We start from the raw sequence: 13,286 nt of genomic DNA, 5'->3' as shown, positions 1-13,286 counted from the left end.
TGGAATTGCACTGAAGCCAGCTGGCTTCCCTCTTGGATCGGTGTAACTGGTTCTGGGTGGCACTTTGACACCTCCCAAAGGGCTGGAATGAAATAAAAACTAGTTTTAAGCAGCCCTTCACCAAGTGGTTTTCACCAAGACTCAGTGATTAGCTGGGCCCCTAGTGTGATCAGCAAAGAACTCACTAGGGTTTGGAAAGAGGGTGACCCAGCCAGACCTCCCTGCAACCCTATTTGACATGACCCAGGTGGGGCCCTCCAGTGGTGTTCCTGTGCGCCCCTCCCTGAGGTCCCATGGGACGGGACTAGCACCAATTCACACAGAGACCACAAAGAGCATGAGACATACAGGACAGCTTTCCCCCTGCCCCGAGGTCTATGCTGGGATGTGGCTGGATTATGTTTTTGGTGGGGAGTCTATAATAATCCCCCCCACACCCCTCCAGCCAGCTCTGGAAGGTTCCGGGTTGCATCAGGGGGAGGTGCCATGGTCACATCTGGCCTCCAAGCTCTTCCCCCGGCTGCAATGTCACTTGGAGCCGTAAGCAGCTGGGAGGAGGCGCTGCAGCCCCAGTAACAGCGGCAGGGGCCAGAGTAGTCAGAGCCGTGGGCGCCGGAGCCAGTCGGGGCGCCGGAGCCGGAGGGGCCGAGCGGGGCGCACGCGGACACTAGGGGGGGCTGGTGCAGGGGACCCCAGAAGCGGGCAGAGGACGCGGCATGGCCCTGCTCGGCGGCGGCGGCAGCAGCAGCAGCCCAGCCGCCGCCTCCTCTCCTCGCAGCCTGGCTCCTGCCTCTGCGCTTCTCCGCGCGTAAAGGGCCCCGTCTCGCCAGGTGCCCGGAGGGAGGCGCAGGCAGGGAGCGCGCCAGCCGCCCCGCACCGCCCCAGGGCAGGGGAGCTGCGGCCACTTGTTGAGCCAGCCGGGGTCCCTCGGCCCTGCGCCTCCAGCTGCGGCGCTCCGGGCTCGGCGCCCGGGCACCGAGGTTGCCCCAGGGGAGCTCCCGCTGCGCGCGGCTGGAAGGGCCCCAGCCATGGCCAAGGACCAGCTGAAGCCCCGGCTCTGCCACATGATCAAGGGGGAGAGCGGCTACGGCTTCCACCTGCACGGCGAGAAGGGCAAGAGCGGCCAGTTCATCCGCAAAGTGGAGCCCGGCTCCCCGGCCGAGGCGGCGGCGCTGCGCGCTGGGGACCGGGTGGTGGAGGTGAACGGGGTGAACGTGGAGAAGGAGACGCACCACCAGGTCTGCAGGGCTGCCGGGGCGGGGGCTCCCGCCCTGGGTGTGTGGGTGTGGGGCGGGGGGGCCGTGGGCAGTCGGTCTGGCTGGGGCGGGGATGGTCGGTCTGTGAGTGGGTGCTGGGCAGGGGGTTCCTGCGGACGGTCTGTCTGTGGGAATTGGGGATGGTCGGTCTGTGAGTGGGTGCTGGGCAGGGGGTTCCTGCGGACGGTCTGTCTGTGGGAATTGGGGATGGTCGGTCTGTGAGTGGGTGCTGGGCAGGGGGTTCCTGCGGACGGTCTGTCTGTGGGAATTGGGGATGGTCTGTTTGTGGGTGGGTGGGTGCTGGGCAGGGGGTTCCTGCGGACGGTCTGTCTGTGGGAATTGGGGATGGTCTGTTTGTCTGTGGGTGGGTGCTGGAGTAAGGGGGTTCCTGCGGATGGTCTGTCTGTGGGAATTGGGGATGGTCTGTTTGTCCAGGGGTGGGTGCTGGGCAGGGGGTTGCTGCGGACGGTCTGTCTGTGGGAATTGGGGATGGTCTGTTTGCCTGTGCGTGGGTGCTGGGGAAGGGGCTGCACATGTACAGATGGGCTGTCCGTGGGCCCTGGAACAGAGTCTAACTCGTATTGGATCCCTCTGTCTGTCTGATTCAAGAGCTGGAACAAGAGGGACTGCCAGGTGACAGTTAATGTGGAGCTGAGCAGTCCAGCTGTTTTCTAGTGGGTTTCAGCTGGAGGTTGGGTGTGGGGAAGCCAGAGTGACATGGAAAGTTTTTGTTAATAATCCTTAGCACCTGCTTTTCATCTGCTGTGTCTGTATCGCCTGCTGGTGGAATGAGGTGCCCTAATGTTGGGTCATTAACTTATTTCCTGTAATTCCAATGGTTCACATGCCCCCTTCTGCCCCTACTTTTTATGTATTTATATTCAGAGAGGTTAAAGTCAGGAAAGTCCTATCAAGTCACGTCTAACTCACCTCCTCCGCTGCCAGTGCAGGATTGTTCCCTACAGTATATTTCCTAGTGGTGTGTCCAGTCTAGCAACAAGGCTTTTTATTTAGCTGTCAAATGCAGAGCCCTACACTAGCAGCTTTGAATTGGGTTGCCCAGGTGTTGTTTTTCTTCTGGGGATCTGTCAGTGCCTGGTTTGGGCACTAAAACTGCTTGTGTATTTACGATAAGACTCTGAGTAGCTTTCCCATTCTCTGCTGGATTTCCCAGGCAAGTTTCCAAGTGAAGCTAGTGTGATGGAAAGAGTCTCTCTCTTTGGGTGATGGTCCCTGTACCACAAGGTGGATAAGCAGTTGATTAGGGGTAAGATCCCTGTTCGGACAAGGACCAGAACTCTAAGCCTGCTGAGTCTTTCCTTGACTCTTCAAATGGAGCATAGAGCCTGCTACGTATACCTGAAACCTCCCCACTATACACTGTTCCCCCGGCTCCTTGGAAGGTATCTTCAGGAATGTGCTAAAGTTGGGGGGCGGCCAGAGAAGGTAGGAGGGTGATCCTCTCTCTGAATGTTTGTTTAAAAGCTTCCCTTTGCCAGATGGCCAGCAGTAGATTTAAAAAATTTATGAAGATGATGTTAAGAAAAAGTGAACGGTACGGAATTTAAGCATATAAGTTTCTGGTTATCAGGGAATAACATACAGATTATCGAGGGTCCAATGTTTGTTTAAGATTGGGTGGCATAAGGAATACATAATCAGCAATATCCCCTATTGTGTTACAGTAAAATAGGTTTCCACACAGTTCTAGGGCTGCTCTACACAGCAACATTCTCTTACCGTGCTGGGGCATCCGGTGTGCCCTAGTAAGTTTCAGCGACAACAGTGTGTTATAGCATGGTTGATCTTGTCTGTATGGACGACATCTAACTGCGCAATAATCGTGTTATGTCCCTGCCAAGGCCAGGCAAGGTAGGAAAGAGCGAAGGGTGTTATGACATGGTCAGGGCATTGCTGTGATATAGTCAGACACTGAATTGTGAGTGAACAGATTCCAGCAGAAAGTCTTATCCTGAGGACAGGATAAGAAGCAATAGTCTTAAATTGCAGCAAGGGCAGTTTAGGTTGGATATTAGGAAAAACTTCCTGTCAGAGTAGCTGAGCATTGGAATAAGTTATCCAGGGATGTCGTGGAATCTCCGTCATTGGAGGTTTTTAAGAGGAGATTAGACAAGCCCCTGTCAGGGATGGTCTAGATAATACTGCCTCCTGCCTTGAGTGCAGGGGACTGGACTAGATGACCTCTCAAGGTCCCTTCCAGTTCTGTGATTCTGAGCATGGTACTGGGAATCGAGTGACCTGGGTTCTATTTCTGATTCTGCCACTGACTCACTTTTTGACCATGGGCAAACCAATTCTCCTTGCTATGTTTCTGTTATGCCCCGTGCAGTCAGTAATGCTTACTGACCTGTGTAAAACTACCTAGGCATCTACTGATGCAAAGACTGTGCAAATGCTCACAATAATTATTATCATCACATAATTTATACTTGAATTCACTACAATTTACTTTGGAAAAATAATGGCCAGAAACAAGCAGCTTCTAGCCAGAATTGGAGATCTTTTGCTTTTCAAGAGCCAGGTCCTTTCGAGTCCCATTTGGGCAGTTCCTTTGTCTATCTGTCCAGTTTTCAGGGCACTGCAGAGTTGAATATTTTAGTAGCTTAGAGCATATGGCAGGCACCTCCTGTAATAATTTCTGTGGGCAGCATGGTGTTCTGTCGTCTGCATGCTTCATGGAACCAACAGCACTTTGGAAGTAGTGGGTGTCAGTTTTTAGTTGCCAACAGTGGGTCCTAAAGATATGGAATGACTGACTGATTTGCTGAGAAATACCGAGCCATCCCGAAGTGTGCTGCAAGCAATGATAACGCCATTAAAGTGCTGTGTAACTGACACCCAGCCAGGACCTGGCTTTTATTGTTTGGTTGTTAATTAAGCCGATGCTGTGTACCTGAGTGCTCTCTGCAAAAGGTAACGCTTGCCCCTCCAGTTATATTTGGAATGGAGTCAGGGTACATCTATTGCTCTGTTCTAATTGCTGAGTGGATGAGGGTGTTCTTATTACCTACAGAGCAGTGTTTCACGCCAGAAAATTGTGAAGACTTTATATACTAAAATCTGATGTGACAATGAAGGCTGATTCAACATTGCTGAGGCATCAATTTCATGTATGAAATGTGTGGGCTTTTCAATTGTGTAGGTCAAGTGAAACTAGAGACATTTCATCCTCTCCACGTTTTCTTCTAAGCAAGACATAATTAACCTCTGGAACTCACTGCTACAGAGTATTACTAACGCAGATAGCTTAGCATGTGCCGAGAAGGATTCAACATTTATATGAACCATGTTAGCATTTGCAGTCACATTAGCTGGGATAACGTCACAAAGGGCCGGGCTACCAACCCTCATACTTCAAAACAATAAGCTGGTAATTTTCTTGTGGTCAGGAGAAAACTTCCTCCATGACAAAGTACTGAAAAACAATGTACGTTGTGGGAATGTTACATGATATGTATCGGATATTGGCTTCTGTTGATGACAGGATATTGGACTCGGTGAACGGTTGGTCAGATCCTGCTTGGCTTTTCCTGTTCTCTTAGGGATATCAGCCTTGGAGCTAATAACCGGTTTACACCTGCATCTGAAACAGCCAGTAGCAAAGAGCCTTTTGCAAAGGACGGTTCCCCTGTTTGTTTATAATTTTGTTGCATGCTCAGGAAGCAAAAGCTGATGACATTTGATTGTATTTATTTGTTCCTCCGTTGTTTTTCTAACTGTAGATTAAAGCAAGCAGAAAGAGCAAACATAGGAAGTAGGTGTAAGATGCTTTGCTCCTGTCTTCATTGCAAAATTGCAGCCTGCTTCCCAGTGTTTGTGGGATGGGCAACTTAACATGTGCTCGCCCTGCTGTGTTGACTAACATAGGTTAAAATCCTAGTGTAGACAAGGCAAGTTGTAGTTGTAACACCTGATAATTGGTTAAGCCTGGGTGTCCTCTAGCCTCCGCCCTCCTTAGCTAACACCTGCCATGCTAATATTGGCAGAGAGAGGAACCTCCTAGATCAGAGGTATTCAGTTATTTTTTGTCAAGGTCCAGATTTCTTGGTCAAGATCCAGACACCAGAGATACATTTTCCACACCACAATAACAATAATGATAATAAGTAAATAAATAAAAGATTTTGCGGTCTGTTCAAAAGCGTCTGGCAGTCCGGATTTGGCTGCCTGTTGAGTCCCCCTCTCCTCGATGTTTAGACTCCAGGTTGAGGTTGCAGCGGTGTCAGCTGGAGTAGCCTCTCTTGAGCTGTAAACTGAGGAATCATTGGAAAAGGGACATAGACTGTCACTGTGCAATGTCATTTTAACAGAGCCAGTTTATAATTGCCCTTCTGCAAGGAGAGCTAAGTGTGGGGGAGGTCGCCATGGCAAACATTACCATTGGAGCCCTGGTGACCGGGCATCACTGCACCCCCTTGTGAGCCTTTCCAGCCTTTCTCTTCTTTGCAGGGGCACTTCAATATGTTAATGAAGGTTGCATAATTACACAGATGCATAATAAGCCGAGTCTGTTTGTTAGGCCTTCTACAAGGCACGTGCATAGACTGCAGACATGGAGCGATTGCTTTCAATCCTCACGCTGCTAGCCCATCGTTATGGGGGTGGGAAATAGGGGTGGCTGCCTGTGAATGCTGTCCTTGACACCAAGAACAGCTTCTTTGGCTGGGCATGTAAATGATGAGCAGAAGTGAGAAGATGTTTCTTTTCCTGAATTTTCATGTGCTCTCTAGTTATAATGATTCTGAGGCAGACGTGAGGTCTCTGAGGTGGTTGAAGCCTCTCCCTGAGGAAGGGGTGAGAACCCTGTTGTTTGAGACGTTTAAATCTAGACTGGGCAAAGTTCTAGAAACTGTGTTATAGGGAACAATCCCAACTAGGTCTTGGGGAGAGAAACCAGCAGAATAATAGGTCACTTACACCTCTAACATCTGGAGTCTGTTGCTCTTCACCACATTCACGTTAGGTAGGTTAACTATTATAACCCTAGTTTTGCAGATAAGGAAACGGGAGTGCAGTGCTTTGCCCAAGTCCCGCTAGACCATCAGTGTCAGAGCTTAGATTAGAAACCAGATTGGATTGTAGTCCCCTGTTGTCTGCTAGACCAGTGCATAGCTTTCTTTTGGAAGCGGTTGTCTAATGGGGCTCAGATTTCTAGGTGAAAGGCCCGGTAGGGCAGAGTGGCTATTGAGAGTTTGAAGGTCAAGTGGAATCTTTCACCACAAGGTCCTTGGTTCCCGTCTAGTCCAGGTTGGGAGTGAGTGGAAGTTACTGCCCAGGTAATCGTGGCTTAGTGACACTCATTGACCTGTGGTCTCAGGGTACGTCTACATTATGGAGACTGTAGCATAGATGCAGCCTGCACTGACGAATGGGGTTTTTTTCTGTCGGTATAGGAACTCCACCTCCCTGAATGACATTAGCTACATCAGTAGAAACTTCTTCTGCTGACATAGCTGTATCTATGCTGTGGGTTATGTCGGCATAGGGATGTCAGTCAGGGGTGTGGTTTTCTCCACGTGTCTTCACCATATCTTTCTAGAGAAGACCAGGCCTCAGTCCCATCACTGAATGCCTGCAGAAACCCCAGTCACAATGAGCACCATGTGGGTCGCTTGCTGTCGGTCTTGGCAGTGAGTGAGTGGACCATAGAGGATGTTTACTTGTGTGTGGCCCATCAGCTTGCGGTCGAGAGACACTGCTGGGGAAGGGGGTGTGAGGGAAGGGTACCTGAATGCTGCTCGTGGGGGACCTGTTCTCTGGCTAAGCAGAGGGCTCGCACCTCTCACCAACACTGAACTCCCTATGAAAAAAGCTGTAAGGTGTGATGCAATCTGACCATTCAGAACAATCATCTCGCCGCATTAGAGCATTAACTCTTTAATTGCTGGGCTCTGGCTCTGTGCTGCGGTGGAGCACAGTACCTTTCGGCCATCTGCCATTCTGTCACACTCGGATGAAAGGTCACCCTGGAGCCTGTGCATTGGGCAGCACAGAAGCACTTACAATACAGTGGATTTTTTGGACAGGACAATATCTCCTTTGAGATTGGCTGTGGTGACAGAGTTCTGCCACCCCTGTAGTTATTAACGTGCTTCCCTGTCGGCTCTGGCAAGTCAAGAGAAGACTAGGAAATGCTGCCATGCCCTTTCAGGAGAGGTGTGAAGCAAGGAACTCCGGGCAAGCCTTTGAAAATGATCAAAATGTCAAGGTGACCAGAGCTCTCCTTCCCTCTGCTGGCTATTAATTGTGTTACAATAGTGCCCAGAGGCCCTACACAGGATCCCATTGGACTGGATGTGGTACAAACGCAGAGCAGAAGACTGATCTTATCCCCAAATGATCTGTCTACAGTCCCCTCAACTCTCATGCAAAGAGTAGTGCTGAGTGTTTAAAAAATCACAAGTCCGCCCTAAAAAATCATGAGAATTTTTTTAAGAACTTTGTGTTCTATGGTGACCAGATGTCTCCATTTTATAGGGACAGTCCCGTTTTTTGGGTCTTTTTCTTATATAAGCTCCTATTACCCCCCACTCCCTGTCCCAATTTTTCACACTTGCTGTCTGGTCACCCTGTGTTCTTCTTAATTTGCCTTCTGCTTTCTGAACCTTTTGGGTGCACTTGGCCAATGCTTCCTTGTCCTTTCTCTGCAGCCAGAAGAGCTGAAACTTTGTGAATGAAAGCTGATCTTCTCATGCTATCCGTTACCTCCGGGAGCTGAGGCTTTAAGATAAACGGCATGGACCATGCAGGACAGTGAGAACCCTGCTGATAACAGTGATAATGCCATCTTCCCAACCAGGATTGGATGGGGGCTGGCCAGACCCTGCCCCCTAATTCCACACCAGCCAGCAGATCAGCTGGAGTGGCACCTCCCCGTGCTTTGCCTGCCATGGCAGGGCCGTCTCTCTGTCACTAAATCTATCTCTGGACAAGGTCATGTGCACTGTCCCTGCTTCTCTGGTTTCTCTGAGCAGCTGAGTCTGATGGATTGTCTAAGCAGATCTGAAAGGGAGCAGCAGGGATTTTCTGGGGATTGATTGGGTAGCTTCTCCTCAGGCTGGCTTCTTGTTATGGATGGGAGCTCCGGCCATGCTGCCTCCAGATACGAGACAATGCAGAGAGTGACATGATTTTTTGATGCACAGTGGATTTGCTGGTGCAGGGACAAGCAGCTGTGTCTGCAGTCTATACATTTCTCTTCGGGCTGTTTTCCGTTTGTGGATGCAGGTTCTGTGACCTGGCCTGGGGTGTGCTAGGTAATTGAGCAGTGGGGTTGTTTGTCACTTGTAACCTTGGTGATTGTAACATGTCCTGTAGCCTGATCAGAACAAATGAAGCTGCAGGCCATAGGCAGGTTAAACATTAATTGGTAGTGAATCTGAAGGTGGAAGGCAATTTGGGTGAAAATGATCATGAAATGATCCATGTCCTGATTCTAAGGGAAGGAAGGAGTGAGAGCAGCAGAATAAGGACAGTGCAGTTAAAAAAAGCAGACTTTAACAAACTCCGAGAACTGGTTGGTAACATTCCCTGGGAAGAAACCATAAGGGGAAGAAGGAATTCAGCAGAGCCGGCAGTTTCTCAGGGAGAGTCTATTAAAGGCACAACTGCAAACTATCCTGATGTGAAGGAAGTATAGGAAGAGGCCAATATGGCTTCATCAGGGTCTCTTTAATGACCTGGAACTCAAAAATCAATCCTACAAAAAGTGGAAACATGGACAGCCTGCTAAAGAGAACACAAGAGCAGCACAAGCACGTAGGGACAAACTCAGAAACACCTATCAAGGGACATAAAAGGCAATAAGAAGAAGCTCTTTATATACATAAGAGCAAGAGAGAGACTAAGGAAAGTGGAAGACCTCTACTTAGTTGAGAAAGAGAGCTAATAACTGATGACATCAAGAAGGCTGAGGTGTTTAGTGCCTGTTTTGTTTCAGTCGTCGCTAACAAGGCTAATGGTGACCAGATATGCAAGGCAATTAACGTTAACAACAGAGGGGAAGAAATGCGAGCCAAACTAGGGAAAGAACAGGTTAAAGAATATATTTAGATAAGTTAGATGTATTCAAGTCGGCACAGGGCCTGATGGAATTCATCTTAGAATATTTAAAGAACTAGTTGAAGCAATCTCAGAACCATTAGTAATTATCTTTGACAAATCATGGATCACGGATGAGGTCCCAGAGGAGTGGAGAGAGGTTACTAGGTGTGCCTATCTTTAAAAAGGGGAACAAGGAGGACCCAGGGAATTATAGACCGGTCATCTTAACTTCGAAACCTGGAAAGAAACTGGAATAAATTATTTAAAAAATCAGTTTGGAAGCCTCTAGAGGATAATGGGGTTACATGAAATAGCTAGCATGGATTTTTCAAGAACAAAATGCCGGACCAGCGTTGCTGGCCTGGTGGATAGGAGGGAGGCAGTATACATGATAGATCTTGATTTTTTAGCAATGCTTTTGATATAGTTGCACATAACGTTCTCATAACCAGCTAGGGAAGTGTAGGAGGGCGTAACTAGTGGGGTCTCGCAGGGGTCAGTCCTGGGTCCGGTACTAGTCAATATTTTCATTAATGACTTGAATAATGGAGTGGAGAGAGTGCTTATAAAATGTGCAGATGACACCAAGCTGGGAGGAGTTGCAAGCACTCGGGAGGACAAGATTAGAACTCAAAATGACCTTGACAAATCGTGGAACTGGTCTGAATTCAACAAGATGAAATTCAATAAAGATAAGGGCAAATTACTTCCCTTAGGAAGGACAAATCAAATGCACAACCACAAAATGGGGACTACCTGGCTACGTGGTCATACTGTTGAAAAGAATCTGGGGGTTATAAGCATCCGGAGCCTGGACTGCATTGCTCCAGCTGGAGGGCAAGTTTCCCAGCAGTATCCTTGCCCTTCCTGCCCTAAACAGGAGACCCCGCTAGAAGATCAAGTGATGTTAAGTCTATAAGATTCTGTCGATCACCACACAGGGACTAGCTGATAGCTGTTTGGATGGCTTTGTTGGTGGAGTCTTGTCTGCTCCTATCTATGAACTTATCTAGCCCCGTCACCATAGTATAAAGGTACTTCACAGGCATCGGTGTATTTATTCTTCCCCTGTGAGGAGGGCAGAGCTGTTACCTCATTGTGCAGGTGTCAGAGCTGAGGCACAGAGAGACTAGCCCGAGGGCATAGGGGAGGCTGTGGCAGAGCCAGGAGTAGAAACTAGGTCCCAAGCATGCCGTTCCTACCTCTACTAGCTTGGCCGGATGCCATCAGGTCCTTCAGTTTAAAGAACAAAACCCAGCCAAACCCCGCCCTCGCAAACCATCTCCTGACAGCAATTCATTCCCTACTGACCTAGCTGGATTCTGAGCAGGGATTTGGGGGTGACAGACCCCAGATCCTATCCTCAGCCCCTTTAGCTGTCATTTGCTTTCCTCAGCTCTGTTGTCTGGTAGCACAAAGCCAGGATGAAGGCACAGAATCAGATAATTTCTTTCATAACTATATGTGGGGGGGGGGGGAGAGAATCAAATATTTCAGCACCCTGGGGAATATGAGAGAGAGGGGTGTGTGGGTGTTTGTGTGCGTGTGGGGGGTTATCAGTTCCTAGGCAAGATTCTCATTATAAGAGTGCTGAGACCCTGTCCTTGTGGAGCGGCTGCATCGGGGAGAGTGACATGGGGGTTGTGGATCATGTAGTTTGGTTTGCAGTTGTCTGACTAAATCTCTCTTCTCCTTTCTGTTCCCTTCCAGGTGGTGCAACGCATCAAAGCAATGGAGTCTGAGACCCGCCTGCTGGTGGTGGATAAGGAGACGGACGAGTACCTGTGCAGCCTGCGGCTGACATGCACTGAGGAGATGGTGCATGCCGGGATCCCGGTGAACTCCAACACGTCGCCAGCCAAATCGCCTGGCAGCGACAACGGAGACGTTTGGAAACCGCAGCTGGATCTGAGCGACGGGAGCCTCCGGAGTCGCTCGTCGCACAGCTTCACCTCAGAGAGCGGGAAGAAGGTAAATGCACAGGGATAAATAGCCTGTGGTCGGGGGGAGAGGCGCTCTAGTGGGATGGCTCTGGTCCAACTGGTGCTTCTGCAGATGGCTACCGAGTGAAGTCCCTCACTGTTTTCTTGCAGCCTTGTGTTACCCTGGCCTCTGCCCAGCTACCGCCAGATGTGCATCAAGTTGTGCTTAGCAGGGAAATAACAAAACCCCTTTGAGAGCTGTGTTGGGCCATGTGCCGGGGAAGTGGCTTCTTGGGAGACCCCTTGCACCCAGGGCAGCCACTTTCCCGTCTGCAGAAATTCTGTGCGCTTCATCAGCCATTTGGTAAAAATCATGTGGCTGGGGGAGGAGCTGGGAAGACCCCCCTGTCATAAATGGATAGGTAAGGTAAGGGTTAAGTTTCTTTTACCTGAAAAGGGTAACCGAACACCTGACCAGAGGACCAATCAGAGAACTGGATTGTTTAAAGTCAGGGGCGGGAATTTGTATACTCGGGGTCTTTGTTGTTTTCTTAGCTATGAGGAAACAAGTCTTCTTCTAATTCTCTCCTAATACTTCTTCTAAACATCTGTAAGTACCCAGGAACCGCAAAGTAATTCAGCTATGATGGTCTTTGGGGTGTATTTACCTGTATGTTAATTTGTTGTGCTGGTTTAATTGGGCTATCTTTTAAATCAGACTGTTTCTTTATATTTTCTTATAAGCAAGAGCCTGTATTGAGTTTCTTAATGCAAGATGATTGTTTTATATTTTCTTTCTTTTTTTCTATAAAGTTTTCTTGTTAAACCTTGTGAAAGTTCTTTTCCTAGGGAGGCAAAGGGAAAAGCCAGGCTGTGGGCTATTTTCCTATTTGGGTCCAGGGAAAGAGCAGACTACGGGGAAAGAGACGAAGAATTCTCTCTGTTCTCTGGTGGTTACAGTTTTTCCCTCATTCCTGGAGCAAGGGGGGTGGCAGAGCCCAGCTGTGGGTATTTTGCATCTCCATTGTCCTGAGGGAAGCAGAAAAGCTGGTTTCTTGGGTCACACAGGTTAGCCGCGAGGCAAGCCTGATAAGGAGGGGAAAGAGGTTATTTTCCCTGCTTTTAGCATCCAAGGGATTGGGAATCTGGGTGTCCCACCAAGGGAGGGTTGGGGACACCAGAGGGAGGAAAGGGGGGATCAGGCCCCATAGATTAATTCCTGATCTGGTGGCAGCGAGAATATCCAAGCTGGTAGTGAGCTTGGGGGAGTTTCAGGTAAGCCCCCAAACTTTGGACGCAAAAGTCCAGGTTTGGGACAGGACCAGACTGGTGGACACTAAAGTCCAGGTCTGGGACTGGACGGCTAGATTACCACACCCCCACCCCGCTGGGCTTTGCGCTGTCTCCTTTCTCCGAACACTGGGCGATCTCCCCTCAAACCCGCGGAAAGCTATTGCTGTTTGAAGCTGTGTTACCTCCTGCTGGATACTCTGGTTCCAGGGGCTGTGGAGGAACATAGGCAGGAGCTGGCAGTACAGTAACTGGCCCAGCCATGCTGTCTGGAGAGGGTGGAAGGGAGCTTGCGGGGAGCTGTAGGGTTAGCTGCGTTTGGAGGGTTGATTACCCATAGAACCATGGCTGCCTGCTGTGCTCTGCCCTCTTTATCCCAACTTCCCTGCTACCTCCTCTACCCTGAAGACCACAGCAGAAAATGCAGGGACCCTGGGCATCTAATGAAACTGTGAGGCTTATGATGAGTTTGTCCCCCTCCTTGTATTTCCATGTGGGGGAGGAGAGGGAACCCTGGGGGCTATTGTGATGCTGTTTCTGTTTAAACAGGGAGAGAATTAGCCACTTCACAGACTGCACGGTTCTTGCCCCATTAGACCTTCGGCAAAGTTTCTTCTATTAACTCTGTGAAGAGGGAAAGAATTCGAGGTGGAAAATGTGTGGTTTCCAGGGCTGCGGTGTTTTGTGGTGGCGGTATGGGCTTGTGCTCCATGAGAGGCTGGAGGGATTCATTCCAGGCTGCGCTTGCTCACTT

The 13,286-nt window shown here is 49.4% G+C and overlaps 1 protein-coding gene across 2 annotated transcripts in view; it reads left to right on the top strand.

The window, feature by feature from the left end:
* The first annotated feature begins 619 nt into the window (after nucleotides 1–619).
* Nucleotides 620–13,286, top strand: part of NHERF2 (NHERF family PDZ scaffold protein 2) — a 99,058-nt gene continuing 86,391 nt past the window's right edge. The window contains exons 1-2 of one of the 2 annotated variants that reach the window (XM_032762635.2): nucleotides 620–1,238; nucleotides 11,031–11,291. In XM_032762635.2, the coding sequence (XP_032618526.1) occupies nucleotides 1,029–1,238; nucleotides 11,031–11,291 (471 nt within the window). In that variant the 5' untranslated portion in view covers nucleotides 620–1,028. The remainder of the gene's footprint in view (nucleotides 1,239–11,030; nucleotides 11,292–13,286) is intronic. The other variant, XM_075069137.1, reaches the window with a different exon arrangement.

The sequence above is a fragment of the Chelonoidis abingdonii genome, chromosome 9 (assembly GCF_003597395.2).
Source record: "Chelonoidis abingdonii isolate Lonesome George chromosome 9, CheloAbing_2.0, whole genome shotgun sequence".
NCBI lineage: Eukaryota > Metazoa > Chordata > Testudines > Testudinidae > Chelonoidis > Chelonoidis abingdonii.
Note: the sequence above shows the minus strand (reverse complement) of the source record. Positions and strands in the feature narration are given on the sequence as shown.